Source organism: Phalangium opilio, unplaced genomic scaffold (assembly GCF_054372755.1).
Source record: "Phalangium opilio isolate 3A_F unplaced genomic scaffold, DU_Popi_V2 ptg000013l_1, whole genome shotgun sequence".
Lineage (NCBI taxonomy): Eukaryota > Metazoa > Arthropoda > Arachnida > Opiliones > Phalangiidae > Phalangium > Phalangium opilio.
This window is the reverse complement of record NW_028324148.1, coordinates 15,244,899-15,272,891: the sequence shown is the minus strand read 5'-3', so window position 1 is coordinate 15,272,891 and position 27,993 is coordinate 15,244,899. Positions and strand designations below refer to the sequence as shown.

The following is a 27,993-nucleotide window of genomic DNA, read 5'->3' as shown; positions in this document are numbered from 1 at the left end:
TTTACAGGGGTAGTAAGTTACGAGGGGTAAAAAGTGTCGTCTGCTCTTAATATGTGTGTGGGCGCGTTCAGCCGTGTCGGGTCGTGAGACATTGCAGCTAGATAACTAATTATCCGGTGATAAAATTGCACTTGAAATTATCTGAGTAATCCCGGAGCAATGTAAGGCAGCTCCTTCTTCTCCGATAACGGTATTTCTTCTTAAATCGATATAAATTTCGAAGAATTCTAGAAAGAAATTAAACTAGAACCGAGGCTTAGCATTTGGAATTTACGGTAGCAGTTTTGTGCGTGACATTTGAACTAATATTTTCGACTTTTCGCCCTTTGCCAAGCCAACTGTGTTAGGGAACATTGCCAAAAATTACCTTTATTTAATTTTGGACAACTTGTAGGGTACTTCCTACCTTCCAATATAATCATGGATGACCTAGGTAAGTCCCGTTTTAAAATGCATGATCTTGTACATAACCTTAATTGATTTGACCCACGCGTGTTCTTAAATGTTTTTTGACATGTTTACATTAAGTATTTTAATTTTATCGTTAAATATTATTTTACATTACCGGGGGCTACGAAATACGTGTGTTTAAATCCAATTAGAGCTAAGTGTGGTTTGGTAAAAGACCAATTAAAATCAATAAATGAATGGCGCCAAATTTAAAAAGTTTTGAAGGGAAATGTTTTAGGATTTTTGGCCTATTTTAGGTCTAATTTCGGGCGTAATTTTCGCAATTTAACCCTTAAGATTTCCCAAAAAGTTGAGTTTAATTTTAGTTCAAGGAAAACGTGTACTGATTTTTAGAAAAAAAGTTAAGAATTTATTTATCTATAAGATGTTTTTCAAGTATCTCGCTTGAATTTAGGTTATCTACTTTAAAATAGCGGGTGCTCTCCTCTCTTGGTGCTTTTCTGGTTTTGTAGCCTGTGAAATAGTTACAGTTCTTCCACTCCTTGCATGTTAGAAGAACTTTGCCACCCGCTTTTCCAAAAATACCCTCGGCCTTGGATTCCCTCATTTTACCCGACCTTGGAAAACTTGTCAGACTTCGCTCACAGAGAGACAGATAATCCCAACTTAGAGTAGAGAGGTGAAATGGAGTAGTAGAGCGATAAAATCCCCCCAGCATCCTTAGTGGCGTTTTGGTAGAGTCGTTTCGTTGTGGTTCTAAAACGTTTACAGTGCCCCCTGTGTCTTGAAAATGGAAGCTATTTCGTCAGAACTAGTTTCTATTTTCAAATGGCGCAAGGTACTTAGGGAGACTTTCACCAATAATATTACTCCTCCATCTCACCTCTTTCCTCCAAGATTCCAAAAGTCTCAACCATATGAATTTAACTAAACAGTAAACACCAGATGGCGCCGTAGCTCTGGCGCCAATCTAATAACGGTTTATAGGCAAGGTTTTGGCGCGTAATTTCAAATCTGTTTTAGTTCTAGGGTTGGGAGTCGTAGTAAAACTAGAACATGAAAAATATGACGTTACAATTTGTGATGTCATATTTTGTTAGTTATTTTGACTTTTCAAGGGGAGATTCGTATTTTAGTATATCAAGGTCATTCAGAGCGGTGGGGAGGGGGTGTAAGTGGTGATCTGTATTTTTCTGGTATATCAAGGTTACTGGAAATTAATTTAAAAGCATTGTTTAAGTCACCAGTGGGTTAAGTTTCACGATTAAATTTAGGGGTGATCCGTAAAACACTCCAATGATCATAACTTATGTTAAGGGCATGTCGGTTTGGAACAGAATTATCACTGAATTGAACTGAACAGTCTGTTGTAGATAGCTTTCACATATTACTGGCAACACGTTTTCCGCACACTAACTATAATAGTAGATTCAATCATCATTCTAAGATTGTATTCAAGTATACGACTTCCACACCATATGTGTTTCAAACGACGCGTTCCTTTTCCCTTATCTTAGCGATTCACCCTTAGTACCACCGTGTCACTTGGCAGTATTACCATTACATTAATACACCACCATCCTACTTAACTTGTACTGCCAAGTGATAATCGTTCCTTGATACGGTGAGCTCACTCAATCAAGTGAACTGAAAAAGTTCAGTCCGTATTTAGAATTTTGTGTCGGGGGTCCGAGGCCTATTTTTGGTGGAGAGTGAGAGGGTCTGTTCTTCTTCTTCTTAAAGAGAGTCTTTTCATTTGTTTCATTCGAAGTCGTTTCTCAAGTACATGTAACGCTTTAAGTATTTTTCCAACGGCGAAGACATATTTTTTTCACACTATAAAACTCAAGTGCTAAGTTTGATATTGGACGTACGGTTTCGTTGTACGTCTTGCAAAGTTAAAATTCCTTACCATAGTATGGTGTTCATGGATGGTGTTGTTCAATTAATTGAATTACCATCGTAGCGTCTGAAGAAGTGTCAATTGTTTTTAGTGTTATTTTGCGACTTCATCATGATGTTTTGGTGAGAGAACTCTAGAACTTGATATTTTTGCTCATCTTGTCATAAGTGACGTAGTTTTTGTTAAAATGGTTTGAAATTTTCACCGTTTATGAAGTATAATATGAAGATTGCTTAGTTAAATTTTGGTGTAAATCGGTGAAATTCTTGGTGCAGTTTCGGGTGTTCTACGTTGGTTTCGTTTGTGACTTGTTTTGGTTCAATACTTCCCAAATTTTCACGTTACATTTTGGTGTAAATCAACGTGATTCTTGGTGCAGTTACAAGTGTTCAATCATTCATTTGGTCCAACACAACATGAACATTATCTTTTGGTGTAAATCCGTGCCAGTGTGATCACGGTGTTCAACCAATTCTTTATTTAGGTCCCACGTCTTCAAATTGTCACCATAAGTGCTAACGTCTTGCGCGTAACATAGGCTGTAGGTCAATTTTGTTGTCAAACGGTCACTCTCCGTTTCGATGCCTTTTGACCAGCAGAATAGAACTAACCTCGAACTTGACCAATGACATAGACGCGAAAATAAAACCCAATTACTTCCGTGTACGCAAAGGCTGACTTCAAAAACACACTTAAACCAGCACTATGACGCGATAGACCATTCGTAGTTCCTCATCCGGTTCTTAAGTCTTAATTGCCTGTTCTTATTGCGTCGATGCTCTAATGAACATTATCCATACTCCCACAACCATCATCATTAATACATCTAGAATAATTAAGAATTTTCAACGGCTAGCTTAGCCTAGTGTCGTTCCAAAAACTGTCCTTTGACTATTCTAGAGTTATCTAGAGGCGCAAGTTGTCTGTCTCGCGATAGTGTACAATTATAATTGGATAATTCAACTTTATTTCAAATGGATTAATTGATTGGTTTATTGATTCACGTAATGGCTGTATCAACCACGATCACTAATCCTTATACGAAACGTTATGGGAAAAATCAACCAGCGCCTGCTTGTACGTATTTGTATTGACTAAACATCAATTTCATTGTTTGCTTTCAAATATATATTACATAAATTTATAAGATATGTTTCATAAGTTTGTTACTGAGAGCAAAGTTAAGTGCCGTCGTTCTCCCTCGAGCTGTTTCTAACATTACGAAGTGTCATACTTATGGAACGTAACTTATAAGCTAATGTTATCACTGTACCTTCAAAATTACGAGTGAAGCCAGAACTGACAAAACGCCTTGTCTAAGCCGGTAGCTTCAACTCCCCTTCTTTGTCTTACGTCAATCCTCTATGATAATACTTGGACAATTTATAGACTTATGGCGTGTTTAATCTTGATTTTAAAATAACTCCAGTGTCCTGTGACTCCTGTCGCAGTTCGTTACCGTTAGTCACAAGGACACCGCTTTAGTTACTAGAGACGAATTAACATTTAAAGTTTTACGACTTGAGCGTGGCACAAAGTGCCCATCGCCCAAGGAGTATGAGCGGGGGTTTTCACCCCCATGGGAAACTTCGACTTGGGCTACCGGAAGTTTACTCAATGCCGGATCAATCACCAGGCACTGTAGGAACGTGCCTAGGGGGCCCCTGTTACCTGTAATCCAGCCCTTTGGAAGCTAGAATCGATTGATGGTAGTAGGGGCCCCAGAGGGTGTTGATCCGGCACTGGGTTGGCCGTATTCCGTAGTATCAAGTCTTTGTCGTTCCCATTTGTATTCATAGCCATAAGGCTAAGAAGCGTTAACTTAAAAATTTTGGACGAAACTACAAGTACCCATAGGTGGAGGTAGCAAATTAGGAGTAGATGAAAACCTAAATCGGAATTATAACTTAATTAATTGCGGTAATTAAGCGCAATTACTTTAGTAACGTTGAACGACGTTTGATGTAGAGAATTGGTGAAAATTGTTTGGGATAAACACGCCCAATATCTTAAAAACGTCATAAATAGGTTGATAAACAACCTCAAAAGTAAATAAACCGCGTAGATGTTGCCCTATTTATTTATAATTACGGAAGGATCCGATGTTAAATAAATTAATCGAGGTTTATAGCAAATGTTACATTTGCGTTGGATGTTAGCCAACTTACATTCTTTAATGTCTTTGTCTCATCATCAAGATTACGTCACTGTTGTTAACAGTTGCAAATTAAACGTGTTTTACACGTTACAAACCTGACACGAATTCCATTACCTTAGACACGCCTTGCGTCAAATTAAGAACTTAGTAATTGACTTTAATTCTTTACGAACAAGATGTAATATAGGTAATGTTTAATCTTTGTTGAAATTAATGAAGTAGATTAATTTCTCTATTAAATAAAATTAAATGAAGGCCTAGAAATAACGCATTTTTAAACCTGGACCTCGTTTTGATTTGCAAATGAAGTTTCGAAATTTTAATATGTTATGAGTTCTAATCTCACAAACTTAGTGTTTGAGGCGCTTGGAAAGGAACAAACATTAGTTTTCCATTGACGAACATCGCTTAAAATATTATATCACCTACACTTCGTAAAAACATTTTACGGTGTTACATAAAACGTTTTGTAATAAATCCCTTATCCCGAGTAAACATAGACCAAGTTTCTTTTTTTCTAGAGTAAATATAGACCGAGTAAGGAAGTCTTAATATCAGGAATACTTACAGCTACTAGGAATAATTGTGCTAAATCCATTTTCACTCATCTAAGCGGATATTGTGGGAGGTGCTAGACTAAAAATTATGTATGACGAATTTCACCCTGCGAATAGTCTGCTACTACGAACTTTCTCGTGACGTCACAAACTCCTTATCTCTTATTTCGCTTTGGTCAGCTCAGACTACCACTATTGACGTCACCTCCCCGTAGTTCCTCCCCTCTCAGTACCACTATAACCAGAGAGAATTTAGAAGGGGAGTGGAAGACCTCCCCTTTGACTCTATTAAACGTGATGACGCCCAAACAAGATGTCGCGTTGAGCTTTTTGGGGTAGGCGAGTTTCCGGTCACGTGTTCTAAAATCTCTCTGTTACAAACGCATCATACCGGAAATCGACCTGCCTAGATAACGTTTAGCAGAAGACGTTGCGCTACATTCCAAACCACCCCTTCCACTCCCCTTCTAAATTCTCTCTGCTATAACCAATCTCGCAGCGCGTTGAACCTAGAGCGCCGTCTGTCGTTGCTACCAACCAATGAAATCACAGATAGAAAGACGTTAGTCAGAATTATAAGGCGTGCCGAATAGTAAGTTCTCAAGCCCGGCCCACAAAAACCGCCTAGAAATTAAAATGGAAGATATATTGGGGACACAGTTATTCCTATTGTCTATATGTATTCCAGCAATAATTATAAGGTACATTATAAGGATAAAAGGTGTGTCTATGATAATATTATTCGGATTCCTTCTTTGAAAGTTTTTTTCTTTTCTCTTTTATTAATATTAAGCCAAGCTGGCAGATATTATTTTTACGTAAGAGCCATGAAGTTCTCCGTAATTCAACGTAAACCCCAAATATGGTCTCTACAACGTCGAGTGGGAGTCGAGACTCTCGCTTCCTACACTCTACGAACCCAAAGAGAGAAAGACCAAGTCCCTACTAGCTTTACTAGAATCCAAGAACATACCCTCCCATTAAAGGCATACTTAAAACCACCGCACCAACAATTTAATATTGCCATTTTAAACTTTGGAGTTTTATAACTCGGGTTCTATAAGAGATACGGTGATGTCCTTTGAGTATGTTGTAGTCCCATTTGCCCCCCATCCAACCATACTTAATTACTTGGGGTTACGACAATAACGATGGGAGTAAAATGTTCATAGACATGTCCATAGGATTAACATGGGATTAGTTACATGCCACTTTGGAGGCGCATAACTCGGGTTCTATAAAAGATAGGGTGATGTCCTTTGAGTATGTTCTAGTCCTATTTCTCCTCTTTCCAAATGTAATAAGTACTCGGGGTTACGACAATCAGGGACCGAGTAATTAAGCAAAATGTTCATAGACATACTCTCCATAGGATTAACATGGGATTATTCACATGCCACTTTTGAGGCGCATAACTCAGGTTCTGTAAGAGATACGGTGATTTCCATTGAGTATGTTATAGTCCTATTTCTCCACTTCCAACGATACCTAATTACTTGGGGTTACGACAATTAGGGCCCGAGTAATTAAGCAAAATGTTCATAGACATAGTCTCCATAGGATTAACATGGGATTATTCACATGCCACTTTGGAGGCGCATAACTCGGGTTCTATAGGAGATAGGGTGATGTCCTTTGAGAATGTTATAGTCCTATTTGCTCCCCATTCAACGATACCAAATTACTTGGGGTTATAACAATCAGGGCTAAATAAAATTGTATTTGAACAAAATTCGAATTCCACCATATGATAAAATACTTGATAGTCGACGGCGTCACTAAGTATCTCTTTATGAAACGCCGACCTTAAGAATTAAGGTTTGTAAGCCAAAGGAGCTCGAAGTAGTTTTTTAAGAAAAAGAAAATTTCGCTAACGCTAGCTGCCATCATATGGGTTTGCCCGTTTTTCTGAGTAGCGCGCGCGAAAAGTGTCTTTCCCGCGATTTTGACCCCTAAGCCTAACTCAATAAAATAGGCTTAACACTTTAGTGGACAAACAAACAAACAAACAAACACAGGGTGAGTTGAATTAACAATTACCTAGCATTTTATAAAACTAAATTTTAAGCTTTAGTTTGAAGGGTTTTTAACGGGATATAGAACAACGCGTGCGCGTAACGGTGATTGCGTTTATGACGTCACTGGTTTAGTTTTCGTTTGAACGACTGTCAAAGTGCATAAGGGCTTCCCTTGTATAACGGTGTGTAGTACTGTTGGCTGTACGCCATTTAAAACAGTGTGATAAAAGTTTGGCAACTTGAATTGAGCGATCTATATTACGTTTGAGTTTGCCAACTGGGTCCAAACTAAATTCAGTAACCTGGATATATTTTTTTAGGTTTATGTCCCTAATTGTTTTTATTTTCAAAATTAGTTTTCAAGTTTTTATGATAAATAATAGCAATAGTTTGTAGCTGTTTTGAATACCCCTAATAATTTTTAAGTGTTATTTTTGGTGGTTATGTTGGACCTCTAAATAACAAACAACTTTTTTTCAAAATGGGGCGTTTTCTAGTTCTTATATTTTATATTAGTTCCACTCTGAGTATGTGTAAAAGCGAAACTAGTGATATGGTATATGATGATGATGTTGTTGTAGCCGCGTTTACACGAGAAACTTTGGAACCGTTTTAGAAAAGCCTAATCTTTTTTGAAAAATAATATTTGAATTTTATCGTGAAAGATCTCGGCTTTTAACAGCATAATATAACTTATTGTACTTTCCAAAGCGGTTTAAAAGGGTTTCAAAGTGTCTCGTGTAAACGTGGCTTTAGATTAGATGTAGTTAACGATAGTCATATTAACAAACAAGCAGTCGCTCGTCTTAAATTAATATAATATCCTGAATTTTGATAATGTTGGGGAGAGGGGGGAGGAATTTTCTGTACCCCAACAGTGAACACGATAGACGAATAGACCATCATTTCGATGTAACTAAGAGGGAGAGGCATGGGGGTAGAACTTTGCCTTCCATCTCGCGCTGTGTGTCGCAAGAGTGCGCAGAGACGGCAATGTATCAACCCCCTGCCTACCCCCTTTCATTACATCCAAAGGGTCTATTCCCTAGAAAGTGAAATACCTATTAGTACCGTGCAACCCAACTTGTTCAGAGTCAAAGTTGTTTAAAATTAAATTTCTCGGTTTTGCGCTGAAAGTTGCGGGGTTATGGGCGAGTCGTTTATATTATTATATCGTGTCGTGTGTGGGTCGGTCGGTTTCATTGCATTCCTTAAGCCTTGGCCAAACATTTTCGGCAAGGAATAAGGATGCCACTCGCTACACGGTAGATTCATTTGTTTTTATTCGCTACGCTTTGTCGCTTACTTACGAAGACATTTAGTTATAGTTGGGAAAAAAGAAATTCTTTATTTCTCGCTGAGATCCAGTGACCTTTCTAAGAATGCAATGATATTGAGCTAGTAAACGTACGAAGTTTGGTATTACTATTTTGGAATACTCCGGGTGGATTTGCGAAAGTCGTTAAGATTAAGAATTCGGTCTGAAAAGATTCTACGGATTTTTTCAGACAAACTTACGACGATGTCTTCTTAGGACCTGGGTTTCTTTAAGGGTGGTGTCGCTTGTATTTATGGTTCTGTAAAGGTTACGGGATTAAGAGGCCCTTTGTGTAAACACTTATATAAGTGAGGTTTACCTTACATGGTATCAACATCAGGTAGGGTTCGTACCGATCCTGGATAACCCGGATAAATCAAAACATAAGTTCATGTTCACCATAAGTTTGTTAATCTCTGGTAACTTAGAAACTGGAGCTTGTAATTTTGAAGTGAGTGAGTGAGGTAGGTCATAGATTCAGGGTAAAGCGAGGGAGGCCTGGTGAGGCGCTGCTGTCAAATGGGGCTTAGTAATGCGGACTAAATAGGACCTAGATGGACTGCAAAATTAACCACCACCGAGCGTAGTCTGCAATTCGCGCTTGTCGTTCTCAAACTAGTTCTCTCTCTCAGTAAGTCTAGCATTACTAAGTATAGGAAGTGTCATAGATTATTCGTCATACAAAATAATTAGTCTAGCTCCGCCCATAAAACTCGCCTAGATACGTTGAAAAACGTCTACGAAATTATTCCTATTAACCGTTATGCATTCTTGACGGTAAAAATACGCGACGTCTGGTATAATGGTCGTAATGGCTTTGTCTCATTCCGGACATTCCATTGAGCAGACGCAAATTTCCAAGTATTTATTTGAAAAATAAGAAATTCAATTCAACGTTGGTGGCACGGTTCGTATTAAGTGCTACACATACACATTCCCTACTTGCCTAGTACCGCGACGATACTCGCTCGTCATGGTAGTGTAACTCGCTCGCTATTATACTCCCCGAATACCGAATTATTGGCCACACACATTTAACGTTCGCAAGTCTTTAATTGCTGTTCACGCCTATATTGACTGCGGGCTAAGTAGCTGCCTTCAAGTACTTCTATGGAAATGATTACTTATGACTTGAAGGGTTTTTTCTTAAATCCTAATCTTGCGTAATAAAATAATTTAAATTTAATGCTAGTATATAATTTAAATTAAATAATGATATAGGGTATATTTTAATTACGTTTAAGATTTATATTGTAATAAATACTTAATGTACTGTACATATTTTGAAACCCTAATATCATTTGAAATACAATGAAATTGCTAAAAACAAGATTAGTAATTGTTAATGTGCATATGTCGAAATTGTTCTTTAAGGAATACATACAGCTACTAGGAATCATGCGTAGACATTTTCACTCAACTTATCTAGGCGGGGTTTATGGGAGGAGCTAGCTAGACTAATCATTATGGATGACGAATTTTACCTTACGAATAATCCATCTCGCCGTTCCTTGCGCCTAGGGTGTGCCTAGAAACTCGTGTTGCTATTAACCAATGAAATCCCAGAACGGGGCTTACAAGTCACATTGTGACTTAGCCCCGGGGAACACTATATGTATAACGAAAAGAAAAAATAAACAGATTGAATTGAACTTGGTAAGACGTCAGAATTATGAGGCGCGACGGATAGTACTAAGCCCCGCCCACATAGAAATTAACATGGGAGATACGGGAGCACAATTATTCCTGTTATCTGTATGCATTCCTGGTATAGTTTTGTTCAATTGTAGTTTGTAAATTAAATACTGTTCCATTCTTCAAGTAGTGTTGCTAAAGACTTAGTCAAACGTTGTTGTTAATGTGAAAATTATCTCTTAATTTTTCTTTAAATTTAAATCTGATATTATTTTTATGAGTGAAACTGAAGAGGATTTATTTTTAAAAGTCTATGTCTCGACCACACCCGAGTCGTTACGAGTTTCTGACGTTCGCGACGTATGCATAGACGTGGGACGGCTGACGAGGCCCACCTACAGAAATAATAACGCTTTTAAATTTAAAGATTTCTTTGGTCTTTAAATTTGGATATAGGTAACAGCTGCGAACTGTAAACTTTAAAGTCTTTAACTGTAGAGTGTCAAAACTAAAGGCATTTTATCTTTCGACTTCAATTGTTTTATTATGGGATCATAAGGAAATAATTAATTTCTCAATAAGTTCAAGAATCAAGATACGCGGTGAACTAATGTACTTATCAGCCAAATGTAGTTTGTTGCAAAGTCGTTTAAGGAAAGCAAGTACTACCATAAGTTTATATGATATGTTTCTTCCATAAGTTAGTGACTGGTTACAAACTGGAGCTTGTCATGAAGTGAGGGAGGTAGGCCAGAGATTCAGGGTAAAGCGAGGGAGGCCTGGTCAGGCGCTGCTGGCAAAGGGGGCTTAGTAATGCGGACTAAATAGGAACTAGATGGAACTTGGTCCTGCAAAATTAACCACCACCGAGTCCGAGTGTAGGACTTCAATTGACTCGCTTCCGTCGTTCTCCTTCGAACTAGCTCGAGCTGGAAGTCTCTCAGTAGCATTACGAACTGTATACTTATGGACGACATATCTTATATACTTCTGGTAGAAGTGATCAACCCCATTTAAAAGGCATTATTTGACCTTGAATAGAAGGGGGTCATTGATTGGGAATTAGTACTTGTGGCAAGGATCTCTTATTAGATAAGAAGGAAGTGTGTGGATGTTTCTTACTTCATTGATTAGTGAAGTTTAATTCACGTAGGATTATCTTTTACACGCACGCCTCGCTCGCTCGCTTCGCGGACTAAACGGGGGCGTTACCTTAACGAAATCATGGCCCGGAGGATTGGAAAATACTATACACTTGACAAGGAATACATTCGGCTAATAGGAATAATTATGCTCCCAAATGTGCGAGAGTCAGTGAGATAGGTAATGATTAGTCTATAGCAGATCTTCCAACAAAATCCGCCTAGATACGTTAAGTGAAAATGGAGCCTACGCAATTATTCCTAGTAACCGTATGTCTTCCTGCTACAAAAGATACGCTTTAAATGATTAATTCAAAACTGTATTTCGTAAATTATAAACTCTCCATGCAAATCACGGTAACGCCCCCTTAAATTTTAGTTTGAAACTGAACACACAATGCGCTAATTAGATTTAAGGGGGTCATCCGTTAAACACTCCCCAAATGATTGTAACTTGTGCTAGGGAGTGCATTCCTTATGGGATATTCAAAATCGGCTGGTGATAGAAGTACAGAACATTTTCGACTAAAGATTGATGATTACCCACTGTTTGTAACATCACCCTGTATATTATGGTTTCGAATTTCGTTAGTTACTTTTACCCGTGTCCTATTATTCCTGAATTTTGGACTTTTTCCCAAGGTTCTCAATTGAAGTTTCAATGTGTAGGAAGGTGATATTTTTGTGTTTAAATTTGAGGACGTCACGTCGCTATGTTTTTTTCGGGGATCAAAGTCAAAAATGGAATAAATAATATTATAATGATTTTACTTTACGTAATAACATATACGACTTTGACACTATTTTGGCAATTCACCCGTAACGTTTACCACTTTCCTATAGTGAAGGGGGTGTAGAGGGGGGCAACGTAATAACACTAACATAAAATAACACCTACACCTTGACGGTTGTTGCGGTGGTGGGTGATTTGGAAATTGTTCCTCAAAACCTTTTTATTATTTGAAAAGTTGTCGTATAGTTCAGTTTAAAATATATCCGAGCTTCAAGTATGAGTAGGTTTTATCAGGAGTAAATGAAAATAATGGAAAGTCGAAATCGCAGTGAGTACTGGTGCACCTTGGGGAAACATTTTAAATGCCCGTTCAGACGATGAAGTCGTCGCTTTGTTAGCTTAATTAGACAAGTTTCAACGACCATGGATTAACCTACGCTAGGGATTGTTCGTTGCCCCTAAAGATAAAGTATACATGTTCCAAGCGCCCCCTAGCAGCAGATACTATCCCTAACAGGAAATTATAAGAAAATTTGACCAAATTTCACGTGTTTCAAGTATTAACCAATGAAATGCTGGTTGTAATTTAGAGGCGGCGGGGATTAACTCCGGACAGGCTACGTTTGGACTGGAGATAAAGAGTTAGAAATGTGGCGAGGCGAATTTAAACCTTCTGCCTAGTAAACTAGATATCGCTTCTTGGTTATACTATAGTATAGATAAGGTTACGAATTCTGGTCGTGTTTCAACTGATCCGTGGTTATTGGAAATGTAGCGCGAACGTAACGGGTGTCTTCTTGGCCGTTAGCGTGTGCCAAATGCTTTAATTTCAATTTGATTTGGCCAAATTCCAAATATTCTATATTTACCCTAAACCTAATTTCCTTTCGTCGGGTTTTGATCGAAGAGCCCGTTGAGTTATTGAACAATCGAGTCTTGTGTCTCTCTCATCCGAGACATGATCTCAACCGCGACCCCCAACAGCACGTCCCCTTAATCCCTTCGGAGTTTTTCATTTCTTTGATCAAGATATCAGATTTACAAAACGAGAGAGAGAGAGATCAAATTCGAAATATTGCTGATTTATTTCTTTGATAGTTGGTATGGAATTTATTATTAAGTATACTTTTAGTAATCTAGAGTTTCGTATAGTGGCACTTATTGTTAAATGCTCCATAGTTGTAAGACAGACAGTATTAAATTTATGCCTTTTCCGTACCTTGCATTAAAATACAGTATTATAATTTTAAATGTACTTTCTAAACGGGTTTCTGGAACTACTTTCAAAGCTGATTATTTTATTTGAAGATTGCTTAATTTGCCGGCACTATTTTTATATTGTGTATTAATCCGCCGAACAGAAAATATAGCATGCAGAGTCCATCTTTACCATTTAAAATAAATCACAATTAGATTAAATTAAATGTAATTAAACGCGAAATTGTATTAACTAGTAGAGTTCAATTTTAGAATTAATTTAACTTAAAACTGTTTAAATTTACTTCGATTATTATGAAATGAGCGCATCCCAAATTTAATAATAATAATAATAATTTCTTTTCTTAATTACAGACGCCCTATTGGCTGATTTGCACAACACGACGGTGAACTTGAATCACGGTCAAGGTAACGCCACGCCCCCGGTCTCGTCGAGGAACCTTCACTCACCGGTAACGCCGCCACCTTTGAGCGATAATTACCACCATCAAAGCGGAGGTTACGGTTCGGTCAACAGAGGAGGATCACATCAAGGAGGCTCTAACAGAAGTACGCCTTCTCAATTGCAACAAAGGACTCATTCGCCACCCGGAGCCCTAGTGGACAATAGCGGAATGATTGTCTCGCAACCAACCTACAATACGTCGACCCATACTGTCACGACTGAACGCTACGAGTTCAGGAGGTCAGGATCGGGATCAGTAAGTTGACCATAACTTATTTTACTATTGAAGTCAGAATCGTGGAAAAATGCTTTAGAATTTTGTTCAATTGCTAAAAGGCTAGACCGCAACCTAACCTCCATTGAGTCTAACCTAACCTAACTAGACTTAACGTACCCTAAGCCTACGCAACTAACTTAAGTAACATTATAAGTTACTGACATCAAATGCTACTGAGAGACTAACAGCTCGAGCTAGTTCGAGAAGGAGAACGACGGAAGCGAGTCAATTGAAGTCCTACACTCGGTGGTGGTTAATTTTGCAGCTAGGACTTCCTAGGTCCTATTTAGTCTGCATTACTTTGACAGCAGCGCCTCACTCACCAGGCCTCCCTCGCTTTACCTCCTTGAATCTATGACCTACCTCACTCACTCCCTCCCTCACTTCAAAATTACAAGCTCCAGTTTCTAAGTTACCAGAGATTAATTAAACAAACTTATGGAACATGAACATATCTTATGAACTTATGCTAACATTAATATATATTTTTTCTTATCATGTTTAGTCTCAAGTAACAATTATGTATTTTTGTTTTTATGTATTTAGCCCATCTACCAGAATCAACAGGTTGTCAGGGAAACCACCTCGGTTGGTGGTAACCACCCTCGTCACCAACCTCCGTCACCGGTGACCTCCCCTCGTCACCCGACCCATCACCACGTAGCAGCTCAACCCCATGGACACGGTCACCCTCATGGTCACCATCCATCAGGCAACTTAAGCAATAATCTGTCGGAATTAGATAATTTGTTGGAGGACTTGAACGCAGCTAGGTACACCGGATATGGACATACCAAGGACAGGAGACCCGGCTCGGGGAAAACCAGTAAGTTACAACTTTAGTTTAAAATCAGCTGTGAGTTCGTTTAAGCCTAAATCGACTTAGTTTTGTCAGTGAGTCACTCACTGTTCAGGGATTATTAAAAATATTAGGGTCAGTAGCCCTAACATGGAACCAAATTCAGAATTTCAAATTTTCTTGGCCAACCCTTAGCCCATAGTCACTTTAAAACACGGCGCAAGACCGAACTTTTATTATACGACTCTGATAAGCATATAAAACCTCCTCCCTCCATTTTATGGTTCAGATAAATAATTATTGCGACTTGACGTTGTTGTTAAGAATGCGTACAATGCTAAGAGACTATCACATTTCAAGGCCTCTTGTTCCTCGCGCGATTTTAGTTTGTTAGGCCTAACTTATAATTGAGCTTAGTTAATTAAATAAAACGTAACATTCCGAATGGAAAGTCGGTCAGTCGCTGCTCCTCGACAACTCAACTCGAGTAGAAATACCGCCCAAACTCAAATAGGTAAATAATTCAAAGTTATTGCCCCGCAATTGCCATATTCCATTGTTACTGGTATTTTAAACGCGAGGCAATTGCTACTGCATTCTAAATATTATTTTGCTTTGTTACTATTTTTACAACGAGGTGGGTAATTGCCATGGTTTTCTTATTATTATTTTCGACCATGTGCAATTGCCATTGCACTGTTAATATTTTTTGGCAGCGAGTTGCAATTCTCGTTGTCAGGTATGAAATTTGACACCAGTTTGTCTGCCCGGAAATTTTAATTTTGCGCAAATATGCTCAAATTCATTTTTGCAATTTCGTTCACCATCATGTAAATATCCTTAAGGTTTCACGAATTTAAAGTTAACGTTTATTAATTTTAAAAGTCACTGTAGACACGTGATTTCCCCCCTCCGATTAAATGCAAATGACATTGGCATTAAATTTATTGCAACGTCATTTATTATTGTTAAAATTGTGTCACCCCAAATTTCCGTTTTAATTTGGTACAAAATGAACAATACTCCGAAATCAGAACTTTAAAATTACTTCAAATTGACGAGATTTCAAATGATGTCAGTATTTCTTGAAATTTGGTACCAAAAATTAAAATTTATATATATCTCTAGTTTATTTTGAACAATGTAGGATGTCACTATGAGAAAGGCTATTTCTTAGAGTTGTTTAGCCTTTAATTGTAGTGTCAAGTAACATGGTTGTTATTTAGAGAGGAAACTAAAAAAAAGTGAACGAGGATTCTTTTAAACATTTCCTTTTTGGTAAATGATTAAGTTAAACATATTTCCGAGGAGTTTAAATTACGTCACTAAGTTTATTAGTAGAAGGATTTATTAGAGGATAGCTCTTACCAAAACGGCTTAGTTTAAAACGTGAGTCGACTTCAGACAGACAGATATTTGCGAGTAGCAATTGTTTAATGCAAATTAATTAACAAAATGGTTTACGAGTGTATTGGAGAGTATGTTCCCGTCAATTACTGTGAGTCATGAATATTTAATTTCAATTAATTTTGCTTTTAGAAAATTAGGATTATCTAGGGTTCTAATTGAGATATTGTCAAGTAATTGGTATCGTTGTGTATAGAATAAGTTGGGCTATCAGACCGCGCTTAAAATGCCTGAGTTATGACGTCACAAAGTTGGTCAATATTCTGACCTCCATGTCACTGACGGTCTAAAATTAATACTAGTTTTTAAAGCTAAATATCTCGAGGCCTAATTGAGATAGGGCCAATTAATTGGTATCGTTGTGTAGAGAACAATTGTGCCTATCACACCGCCAGAGATTTTCCGCTTAGCGTTTAAAACGCCCGAGTTCTGACGTCACAAAGTTGGTCAATATTATGTCCTGTGAAATCCAAATATCTCGAGGGTCTACTTAAATGTTGTATTCGTTGGAAAGATTCGGAAAGTCTCTTTTGAAGAAGGCTATAGGTTGAGGCCCGCTATTTTAAGAAGCGGAACTTTGACAAACAAAACTGGGTCTCGACGTGCCACCTACGCCCCCGCTCGTTCGTTCGCCCAGTTTATCTCCAATTCTCCATTCCTTTGGAATGGCTGGTTTTTTTATTATTATTATTATATACATCTTGAATCCAGACTGACATTTAATATAAGCCTAGTTGAACATTTTCCCCCTCGTTAGAAAGACTATAATATCTCCTTTGGAAAGCATTCAAGTCCAAATTATTATTATTGTTGTTGTATGAAATATTTCAAATGTTGAAAAGAAATAAAGCCTGTTGAGTTTCATTAAAATGAATTTAAAGAGTTTGAAAATATCGTCTGATATGGTCGAGATAGTAGGTAACTAGCGCCAAAATTAGAGCGGATAATTAGGTCATTATTTATTAATTGGATTTTTATAATTCTTTTAAATTTGTACGAATATATTTGTACCTAGTATTTTTAATGAAATATTATTTTTATTTATTTTACTGTAGGTCCTGCTATGAATGGTCCGAGTCCAGGGTATGGTAGTCTTACCAGAGATGGTAACGTGTCACCACGTAGCCCCGCTACAGGACACCCCACCATCGAGACGCTCTTGGACGAACTTCAGAGCGTCGTGCCTCCACGTATTGGAAGGTAAGCTTACATTTAAAACATTGCAAAACCAATTATAAAGTAAGGCCTCATAGTGGCCAACCAATAGAAAGATAGGCCTTAGAACGACCAACCAATAGAAAGATAGGCCTTAGAACGACCAACCAATAGAAAGATAGGCCTTAGAACGACCAACCAATAGAAAGATAGGCCTTAGAACGACCAACCAATAGAAAGATAGGCCTTAGAACGACCAACCAATAGAAAGATAGGCCTTAGAACGACCAACCAATAGAAACCATGCTTTATACTAGCCTTTGACATAAAAACAGAGTCAATGCACTATTAATTAAAAGTAAGCGGTTAAGTGTAAGTATGTGTTGAAAAAGAGTTAATAGTGATTGCGGAGAAATGGTAGCTCTTTTTGTCAGTCGACATTTGGACTGTAACTAATTAGAAAGGGGGAGCGATGATGGATTAATCGCGCCACTGTTTTCATCCAGGGTAGGGGGTGGGGAACGGGTAGGTTGTTTTCTTTGACAACACTGCGCGGCGGCAACCGAGTTCAATTTTGGCCTGGACCCAGCGCCCAGATTAAGCGCCTAAGTCGACTCAAAATAGATATACCGACACACCCCGGGGAAGACCTAAATACGAATAAAGGAGCAGTGTCGTGAATGATCATTAGTTGGTGGTAACAGCGGGCTAGAGCTGAATGAATTGGTAATTGAGAATCACCAAGTGTTGCCAGAAAGCGCGCAACTAAAGGCCTTTTCAGATGATACAACCTTTTGACTGATTTAGATGAGTTAACTTGAGTTGAGTAAACTAGTTGGTCGTGTCTGAACAGAAGTTGAAATCACCAAATTAAAAATTGATCACTGACCAATCTTTGCTAATTCAACCCACCTAGTTGAGTTTAAAGTTGAAAAGGAATTAACTGAAACACTTCAGGGATAGATTTAATTTTAGAAGTAGGAATGGAGAACGGTTAGTTATTTACTTCAGTCCGACTCATAGACCACCCAGTATAGAGTCCCTCCCTCCCTCCAACACGTAACGAAAAGTTTGAATTATCTTATTGGCTCAGTTTTAAACTACGTTTTGATGACGTGCTGACGGGGACGGCGAAAAATACGTAATTCCTTTTTACCTCTGTCGCTATGACCCTCCCGCCTCTTCTTTCATACCCCCCCCTCCGTCCTGGGGAAGGGGGTCCGGGACTTTGACGCGCGCCCACATCACTCTGTTCTCCATTCCTACTTCTAAAATTAAATCTATCCCTGGTAATGTACAACAATAAGACTTCTTACGTCTACCCTTGAAGTAGGCTATGTAAGAGTCGGCGAACCTTTGAAATGTATCGCTAGACAATGAAGTAAGCTCACAATGAGAGAGATTCATTCAGTTCTGTGATTGTTAATTAAGATATCATTGCCTACACTCATCTGGTTCATCACGAAGGTGGGCACTAGAGCGTGCAAGAGGGTTAGGAGTGCATGGAGGGTGGGTGGGAGCGTGACGCGTCAATTTACCCAGAATGCATTGCATTGCCAGAAACACTTCTTTTCAAATTACGTTACAGTCTAAATTAATACCACTTTTATCTCTCAACTAGGCCTACACTCGATTATTTTTGACACTGATTATTATAGGCCTGGTTGTGGTTATACAATTAAGATCGTATTAAATTACAGTATTTTTTATAATAAATTACGGATTCAAATTTTAACCGAGGCGCTAATCACTCTAAGATATTCCATACACCCATTATGGATTGAAACATTTTTTGTAACTATTTTGAATTGTTGTGGTTTTTTTAGCCCGACTTCTAAAATGTACACGGTGCACACGACAGAGCGTAGGACAGTGGCGCCCCAAACGGCAGCTAGTTCAGCCACAAAGGAGTTGGATGACTTGATGGCTTCCTTATCGGATTTCAAGGTAAAAAAAAATACTTTTAACCCGTCTCTGTCTATCTGTGTTCATTGTCAAGTCAAGTGGTACGAAGCCTTTGTGTGTCGTAAAGACGCACTGACATTTGTCGCCAGTACCATAAGACGCCCGATGATGAAATAATCACAACAAAGGGTGTCATTGTACTAAGTACCTACTTAATCGAAGGATCAATTGGATATTTACCAACTATTCTGGGGCTGGGCCAACTCTAGACTCTAGACTGACAGTCCAAGATGGGTCGATGGTTCGCGCTGACAATCAGACATCAGGCGAATTTCTTGAATAAAAATTGATATGTAGGCCTATGTCGCAGCGTAAACACGAATGGAATAGCTAATTTCATTGTACTGCTCGTGGTCGGGGCACTCTCGGAGCGCTCTGAAACAAATTTTGTGTTGCACTCGAGTGCCCAGTGGCAACTCAAAACTCGCCCAGAGTGCATTTATAGTGTTTTCCATTTGGGTTATCCGGAGTGCTCCGAAAAAAATTCGTCTTTCATTGGGAAAAAACGATATAGCTGAGGGCGCTCCGAGATCGACACGTAATCACTCTAGCCCGGAGGACCTGATCTAGTAGCTCCCAATGAAAGACGAAAGTTTTTTCAGAGCGGTTTTGTGACGTCATCAGGCGCTCAAATTTGGTCGCTCCGGTTGGGATCAATTCTGGAGCGCTCTTATCACCCAATGGGAAACGCTATAAATCTATAGAAATGGAAGACATAACATTTTTGTCAGAGCGCTCCGAGAAGCGATATTAACAAACTTTTTATAGCTCTGGCAGATTCCAAACATTCGCGGCTCCACTGAAAAACATTCGTTTGCAATTAAACGATCCCATATGTTTGATAAGCAAACCCATGCAGCACGATTCGATGGGGGCGGCCTTCCCTTAATAACCAAAAGAAACAAACATTTCATGTGGGCCACGCAATAATTGTTTATTTTAGTCGAGAACCACCGACGACGTGGAAGATATGTCGTTACACGATATTCGGTTAACAATAATTTAAATAGCCCCGTAAAGACCCTGCCTGCAAACGTTGCGGTTTTCAAAATTTTTGTCGTCGAGTCCTTGTCAGAGACGTTGCTAGTCCCGTGCCAAAGTCAGTTCAGTTGACATAACGACTCTAACTCCTTAAAAAGTAGGCCAAAATTTGGCAAAACCTCGTGGTTTTAAGCACCGCGCCTGCATCTCGTTTCAATAGCGTTACGAAAAAATAGTTCATAATTTTCTTTTTCTTCAATTTTTTTCGACAAAATTTTAAGTCCCAGATAATTTTCGAGAGACTTGGTAGAGCTGTTTTTAGATTCAAGGGATGGTGTGTTATTAATGTGAGTTATTAAAGGTGCGGTAAACGTGTATCTTCGCTTGTGTTGTCAATACAGAAGAACACCTTTAAAAAGTGTCACAAAACATTGAATAACTTTGTCAATATTTGACAGATTTTGGCGTAAGTGGTCTCATTTTGAAGCCGATTTCATGCTCTACACGAGTAGCTAACTTTTATAGTTCAATTAACTAGTATAATGAGCCTGATAACTTAGAGTATAGTTAGTGGAAAAACTAGAATTTGTTTGACACATATGCACTTTTCCAAAAACTTTGGTCCTGGATAACTTTGTTAATTTTGGTCCGATTTTGGTGTAAGTGGTCTCATTTTGAACCTGATTTCACGCTCTACGCAAATCCGTAACTTAAATAAATTAATTAGCCTAATGATGATCCTGATTAATTAGCGTATTAGTAATTGTGAAACAAAATTTTATTTATTATTTCGCAAAACATTGAATAACTTTGTCAATTTTGGTCTGATTTTGACGTATCTGGTCTCATTTTGAAGCTAAGTTCACGCCCTATCCGATTCCATATCTGTCACTAATTAATTAACCCAAATAGTAAGCGTGATAAATTAAGAGTAGATAGTGGCCAAACTATAATGTATCCACGAACCCTTTTACAAAACATTGTATAACTTTATCAATTTTGGACCGATTTTGACGTAACTGGTCTCATTTTGAAGCAAATTTCACGCTCTACAAGAATCCGCAACCGAAATCCCATGGCGACTTAACCTTTATGAGCCTTGCTACCAGTCTAGAGAGCGGAGTAGGTCTTTCTAGGCCAACCCGAACGATTTGACGTTTTTAGCTTAGTTTTTCGGTAGTTTTTGCTAGGATATCATATATTTTTGAGGGAGCGAATCTTGGTGGGCTATTTTTAGACCTTACTTAAAACTTACTGTCGGAGGCAGAGTGCCAATCAAGGGAAAGAAGGCGACTTGACTCCTTTTTTTTTCTTGGCCGTCATCTTTTGGCTAAACTAAAGTGAATAGTGACTTGTGGGTGTGTTTGAGACAGGAGCTTCCAAGCTAAAGTCTTACCCCAGTCGTAACCCAAGGCATGTGTTTAGCTCTCTGGATCTTTGAGCAAGAGAACTTCTAAAAGCGGAGGTGGAAGTGGAAGTGGTGCTATAGCCTACCCCGAGCCCTAAGCTCAAAACTACGTTACTTCTAACTCGAGTGCAAAGAAGAAAAAAATTAAAAATTCGAAAACTTAAATAGAATCCTCGCTTTTGGGTTTTGGTTCGCTTTCAAATACGGTAGCAAGAGATTGCTTTCCTTGCCTTTCCAACCAATCTGACGTTTCTTCGCCTTTGGTTTATCGTGACTCAAAAGTAGCAACAGACCCGGACTAACAACTCGAGTAACGTCGATATACTTATTGGATTTAATTATCAAATCAGGTATTGATCGATTGTTTTTACGAAATGCTAATTATTTTATTATTTTTTTTATACCGGACTCAAAATGGGGTCCAATACTATTTAAGTTTATTAACGAGGACCCCATTTTGGATGTCGTGTATAAAAAGGTACCAGCTTTCGTAAAAATAATAATAAACAAAAGTATCTATCTATGTGTGTATTTGTTTTGTTTTGGTAAATAGAATTATTTAGATTAAGTATTTATGCAGATCTGTATTGGGTAAAGGATTATTTATAAATATATTAACAGCTGTAATTTATTTTTGACAATTGTCAAAATTAAATCAATTAAATTGTTACCAAAGTATTTAAATTTAAACGATTTTTAATTAAAATTCAAATAATTTTAAGGTATAAATTAATACCCAATTGTTAGGTTGAGGTTAATTTCACTGAAGTGGTTAAAACGTGCGCGAAATTAAGTTAAAATAGTTAAGTTTGCTAATTTAGTAGCAGATTGAAATAGAGTTTAATACGAGCTTCAAAATGAGCCCAAGAACGTCAAAATCGGCGCATAATTAATAAAGTTAGTAATTGTCAACTTGGACGCAAAATATGCCTATTACATTTTAAACTAGAGTTTAGAAAATATGGGTGTGTCATCGATGGATTTTGAAGATTCAGTTATAACTCATTATTGACTCGATTAAAGTCCACATTCTTCAATAAAAATTATAATTGAACTGTTTATTTTGTGGTACAGTTGAACGCGTCATCGCCGCAAAGCGCCGATACTGATCCGGCATACGCCAAACCGCAAAAGGCCAAGACCACACGAGGAGGGGGTACAGGCGGAAATCAGTTGGAGTCCATGTTAGGAACTCTACAATCTGACATGAGTAAACAAGGGGTCAACACTACTGCTAAAGGACACTGCGCCGCTTGCACCAAGCCAATCGTTGGACAGGTAAAAATCAAAGCATTTTGAAACTATATCCTTCCCCTCGCCTTCGGTACGCGTTTGACAAGAAATTGACAGCTTTCACTAGCTTATCAGACTGTTTTCAATCAAATAGTTAACCAGGGTTGCAACAAGTAAGGGGTCAAAAAGGTCAGGGAAATTAAAGAGTAGGAACCGAAGTCGAAGTCAGGGAAATTAAAGAGTTAGGTACCGAAGTCGAAGTCAGGGAAATTGACTATAGTAGGGAAAATTTCGTTAGATGTTACTCAAGATTATCCAAATTTAGAGTTAACGTTGCTTATAATAGACAATAATATCCCTGTTGACATTGGCAACCATAGCTTTTATTTGGCCTTAAAAATAATTATTGAAAAGAAGGAAATAATCTTTTAAAAGTCACCAAGAAATTGTATGATCTGACAGCGATATTAAAACGAGGTTGTATGGGGCGCGTGTTATTGATTGACAGGTTGTGACAGCCTTGGGCAAAACATGGCATCCGGAGCATTTCACTTGCGCCCACTGCAACCAGGAGCTAGGAACCAAGAACTTTTTCGAACGCGATGGTGAACCGTACTGCGAAACTGACTACCATAACATTTTCTCACCCAGATGCGCCTATTGCAACGGACCCATCCTAGACGTACGTGTTTCAAATACCCTTCTCCCGGGACCCTTAACCCTTTTGTTTTAACAACACCGCCATTATTGAGCTGTTTTAATGAACAAACGATTTATTTATTGACTTTGAGCAGAAATGCGTGACCGCTTTGGATAAAACCTGGCACCCCGAGCATTTTTTCTGCGCTCAATGCGGCCGGCAATTCGGGGAAGAAGGATTCCACGAAAAGGAAGGCAAACCTTATTGCCGCGAAGATTATTTCGATATGTTCGCCCCCAAATGCGGCGGATGCAATCAACCAATCACCGAAAACTATATTTCAGCTCTCAATAGCCAATGGCATCCCGACTGTTTCGTATGCAGGGTAAGTCCTAGAAATTAAATACTTCTTTTTCAAGCCTAAAGGGTGTTGTTCCAAAAAGGAGAAGGGTAAGTACATGAGTGGAATAGTTCTATGGGAAATCGTAAATTTTGAGTGGGAAAATGTAATCTATACTTTGAGTATGACCAGCCCATTTTGAATGTCCCATAAGGGAAGTGCACCCTAACACAAGTTACGATGACCCCTTTAAATATAATTATGAAACAAAATACACAATTAAGGGGCCATGCGTAAAACATTCCTCCAATGATCGTAACTTGTACTTAGGGGGTGCATACATCCCTTATGGGGAATTCAATATCGGCTGCTCATAGAAGTATATATGTTACATTTTCGACTCAAAATTGATGATTTCCCATGGAACCATCCCACTCAGGTACTTCGCTCCTATGATTAACCTCCCTTTTTTGAAAACCCCGTATTTGTTGCTACTGTTAAGCTAAATTAAGCAAATTGTAGAGTAAGCCTACAAAATTTTGCATTTAAACTATTACGTAATTTTTGGGATTGTAAGTCATCCCTTGATGGACAATTACTTTATCCAAATACTTCCCTTGATGAACAATACTAAGTATTTCCCTCGATAAACAATTACTTCCCAAGTATTTCCTTCGATAAACAATTACTTCCCAAGTATTTCCCTCGATAAACAATTACTTCCCAAGTATTTCCCTCGATAAACAATTACTTCCCAAGTATTTCCCTCGATAAACAATTACTTCCCAAGCACTATACCCAGTACCTTGCCCACACCATACCACACCACTCTTCGCCGTGAGAGCCCCAAATACTTGAAACCCTCTGTTGGTTAAAGGTAAATAATGAAATGTCCAGACAACCATTTTTACGGTTGTCACGCCATTTCACTCCGCACCTTAAACCAACCACCGCAAAGTCCTCCAATATTCGAGTTTTCAATTACAGCAAGGAAACAGTGCGAATAAACCTTCAAATTGAACACCACAAGGGTCGCTATAATTGCAAGGCAATTGCCACGCTCGCTTCTTGCCACGTTAACCGCAAATATAGATATTATTATTTTAGATTAAAATTATTGTAAAGAATTTTATGTTGCCAATAAAAATCACACAGAAATTATAAGAAAACAATAAAGTGCTTCTTAAGTCATAGGACACGTTAAGCCACTCCCCTATATTGTCTCAGTTTCACTCTTAAAATGGACTGCAATTACAACGGTCTTCCATTGACAATTAACTCCCTTCTAAGAATGAAACTGGTAAAGGCAATCTTGCCAAAAACCCACCTTTCTTATAAAAAAGAATGCTTTTTTCACCGCAATTTACATCTGTCACAGCCACGTCAAGTTGCTCAGCGCTTAGTAAGAATTCTTATCCCTAGAATAAAGCAGAATTCTGGCTTTCTTAGACGTTCTTAAGCAAATTTGGGGGGCTTATTTAAGCACTTGTCACGTGACGATCTTAGAATAAGTTAGTCAAGTTGGTAAGAAGTAGAATTCTGAGTAAGTTGACGTGACGTACCGTAGCGTAGCACCAGGTGTGACGTGTTACTTGTTAAAAGAAGCATTGTATGTTACGTGTCATTTGTCAAATGAACAAGGAGGGTGGTTGTGGTTGTGTGGGAGGATTGGTGGTGGTGGCTTTGCCTATCTCTCTCCGGTGCCAAACAAACAAATGAAAGAACAAAAACACTATGCTTCAGGAGATAAATGACTTGAAATGCAGCCAGATATTTAATTATCAAATCATTTCGAATAAAACTTAAAAGTGTTATTTAAAGAGAGCTATAGGGGTGGCCAAGAAGCGAAGTGGTTCTTGTGGTGTTCATTAATTTATGATTGTAACATCGTAGAAATTACAAAGATCTAACGTAACGTGCGGTATTTACAGTAGTTACTAAAATACCAAAATTCGAATATGCCTAGATAAACATAATATAATATAATATAATATTAATGGTTCTAATCAGCTGCATGTATTCATTAATACGCCATCCATACCATACGTACTATTAAATTTTGTATCTATGGTAAATTTTGAACATTTCCGAACCTTAAACAGGGTGTTCTCTATAAAGAGTAATTGAACTGTCAAAAATGTTCCTGTACTACTTCTATGACTAATTTTGCCCTCCCTCCCCTCCAAGTATGATTTTGGTCATACTTTACAAATTAATTAAATTAACATACTTAGACTTAATTATTTTTGATGAAACTTAGAAAAGGCACACCTTGAATAGTTACTTGTTAATATAAAAATATTCCGAAACGTAACTTCGCTGTAGTTTTAAAGTAATTCGATAAACTGGACCACCTAAAATCCCATGCTTTTTCTATGGGACGCTAAGCCTAAAAACTAAAAATCTGTGAAAAGTATGATTTTAATCATACTTTACAAATTAATTAAATTAACATACTTAGACTTAATTGTTTTTGATGAAACTTGGAAAAGGCACACCTTGAATAGTTACTTGTTAATATAAAAGTATTCCCAATCGTAACCTCGCTGTAGTTTATAAGTAATTCGATAAACTGGACCACCTAAAATCCCATGCTTTTTCTATGGGACGCTAAGCCTAAAAACTAAAAATCTGTGAAAATTGCTCTTTTTGTAATTACAACATCAACTAGCGCCTAATCTTTGCTACTCCAATTTTATGGGTCTCAATATTTCTATTTCAGGATTGTCGGCAATCATTTCAAGGAGGCAGCTTTTTCGACCACGAGGGTCAACCGTATTGCGAAACGCATTACCACGCCAAGCGGGGCTCTTTGTGCGCCGGATGTCAGAAGCCCATAACGGGACGTTGCATCACGGCCATGTTTCGTAAATTCCATCCCGAACACTTTGTGTGTTCGTTCTGCCTGAAGCAGCTCAACAAGGGAACCTTCAAGGAAAATAACGACAAACCTTATTGTCACGCTTGCTTCGAAAAATTATTTGGCTAAATTATTTTTAAAAACAGAATAATAATTTTTAATTATTTTTTTCTCTCTCTCTATTTGTTTTAATAACAATAATAATTATTATTCTCGCTGATGCATCTTTATTTTGATGACGGGGAAACACGTTAATTAAGGATATTTAAAATATATCAACGCTTAAAATTCGTAAATTCGAGTCTCAAAATAAGATATTTTTTTTTGGAAGTTTAAACTTTCGGATTTTGATAGAGACGAGTGTAAGCTTCAAAATGAAACAAATTCTGTCAAAATTGGACCATAATTGACGAAGTTACGGAATGAAATGAACATTGATGACGTCATGAAAATGCAAATTGACGTATGACGTCACGGGATGTTTTCGAACACCAATGGATAGAGCTTGTTAATAGCGTCAAAATGGTGTCAGTTTGGTCAAAATCGGACAATAATTAACGAAGTTACGGAAGGAAATGAACTTTGATGACGTCATGAGATTGAAAATTAACATATGACGTCATAAGATGGTTTCTAACACAAATGAATAGAGCTCGTTAATAGCAACAAAATGGTGTCAGTTTGGTCAAAATCTGTGAATAATTAACGAAGTTACAGACTAAAATAGAGAACTTCAAACTCATCATAGAATTCCATGACGTCATGGCATCAACTTTGTTAGTTCTGGTCCGATTTTGACGTAATTTGTTTCATTTTGAAGGTCTCGTTTTACTGTATCCGAATTTAAAGGTAAAACACACCGCTGAAAACACTGATAGAGGGAGGGAGACTTGAAAGAATACAAGATATTTCGCAATGTTATTATCGGTGGTTACTTTTGTAGCAGCGTATCATGACAATTATGTAAATGGTGCTAATGTCCGAGGAATCTAAAAACTTAATCGCGCTTTGAGTAACGAATAAACTGACGTTTTGAATTTTGCTATGGACTTTTAAAAGACTTTAAATGGTCACAAAAATAAATATTGTTTTGCAAAGTTTCCACAAGTTTGGAAACATAATAATAGTTGTAACTTTTTCACACTGTAGCGCATTTAAGGGGGAGGAACTCAATTTGAAATACGTCACGATGACGTCATCTGGTGAAAGTAACTAACACGTCACGATGACGTCATCTGGTGAAAGTAACTAACACGTCACGATGACGTCATCTGGTGAAAGTAACTAACACGTCACGATGACGTCATCTGGTGAAAGTAACTAATACGTCACGATGACGTCATCTGGTGAAAATAACTAATACGTCACGATGACGTCATCTGGTGAAAGT

The 27,993-nt window shown here is 38.0% G+C and overlaps 1 protein-coding gene across 2 annotated transcripts; it reads left to right on the top strand.

Moving 5' to 3' along the window:
* Positions 1-41: 41 nt before the first annotated feature.
* Positions 42-27,644, top strand: LOC149709513 (leupaxin-like). Of its 2 annotated transcripts, none has more exons than XM_089864887.1 (9): positions 42-433; positions 13,448-13,794; positions 14,362-14,641; positions 17,077-17,221; positions 19,003-19,123; positions 22,605-22,808; positions 23,272-23,445; positions 23,558-23,788; positions 26,466-27,644. In XM_089864887.1, the coding sequence occupies exons 1-9, from the start codon at positions 421-423 to the stop codon at positions 26,730-26,732; spliced, it is 1,782 nt and encodes a 593-aa protein (XP_089721013.1). In that variant the 5' UTR covers positions 42-420; the 3' UTR covers positions 26,733-27,644. The 2 variants fall into 2 exon arrangements, with proteins under 2 accessions (XP_089721013.1, XP_089721012.1); XM_089864886.1 differs by lacking the exon at positions 42-433 and adding an exon at positions 2,976-3,391.
* Positions 27,645-27,993: the final 349 nt, after the last annotated feature.

Coding starts and splice junctions, on each gene's coding strand:
- LOC149709513 (XM_089864886.1), top strand. CDS start 3,322: ATGGCTGTATCAACCACGATCACTAATCCTTATACGAAACGTTATGGG. Junction 17,222..19,002: donor GTGCCTCCACGTATTGGAAG/GTAAGCTTACAT, acceptor TGGTTTTTTTAG/CCCGACTTCTAAAATGTACA. Junction 19,124..22,604: donor CTTCCTTATCGGATTTCAAG/GTAAAAAAAAAT, acceptor TTTGTGGTACAG/TTGAACGCGTCATCGCCGCA.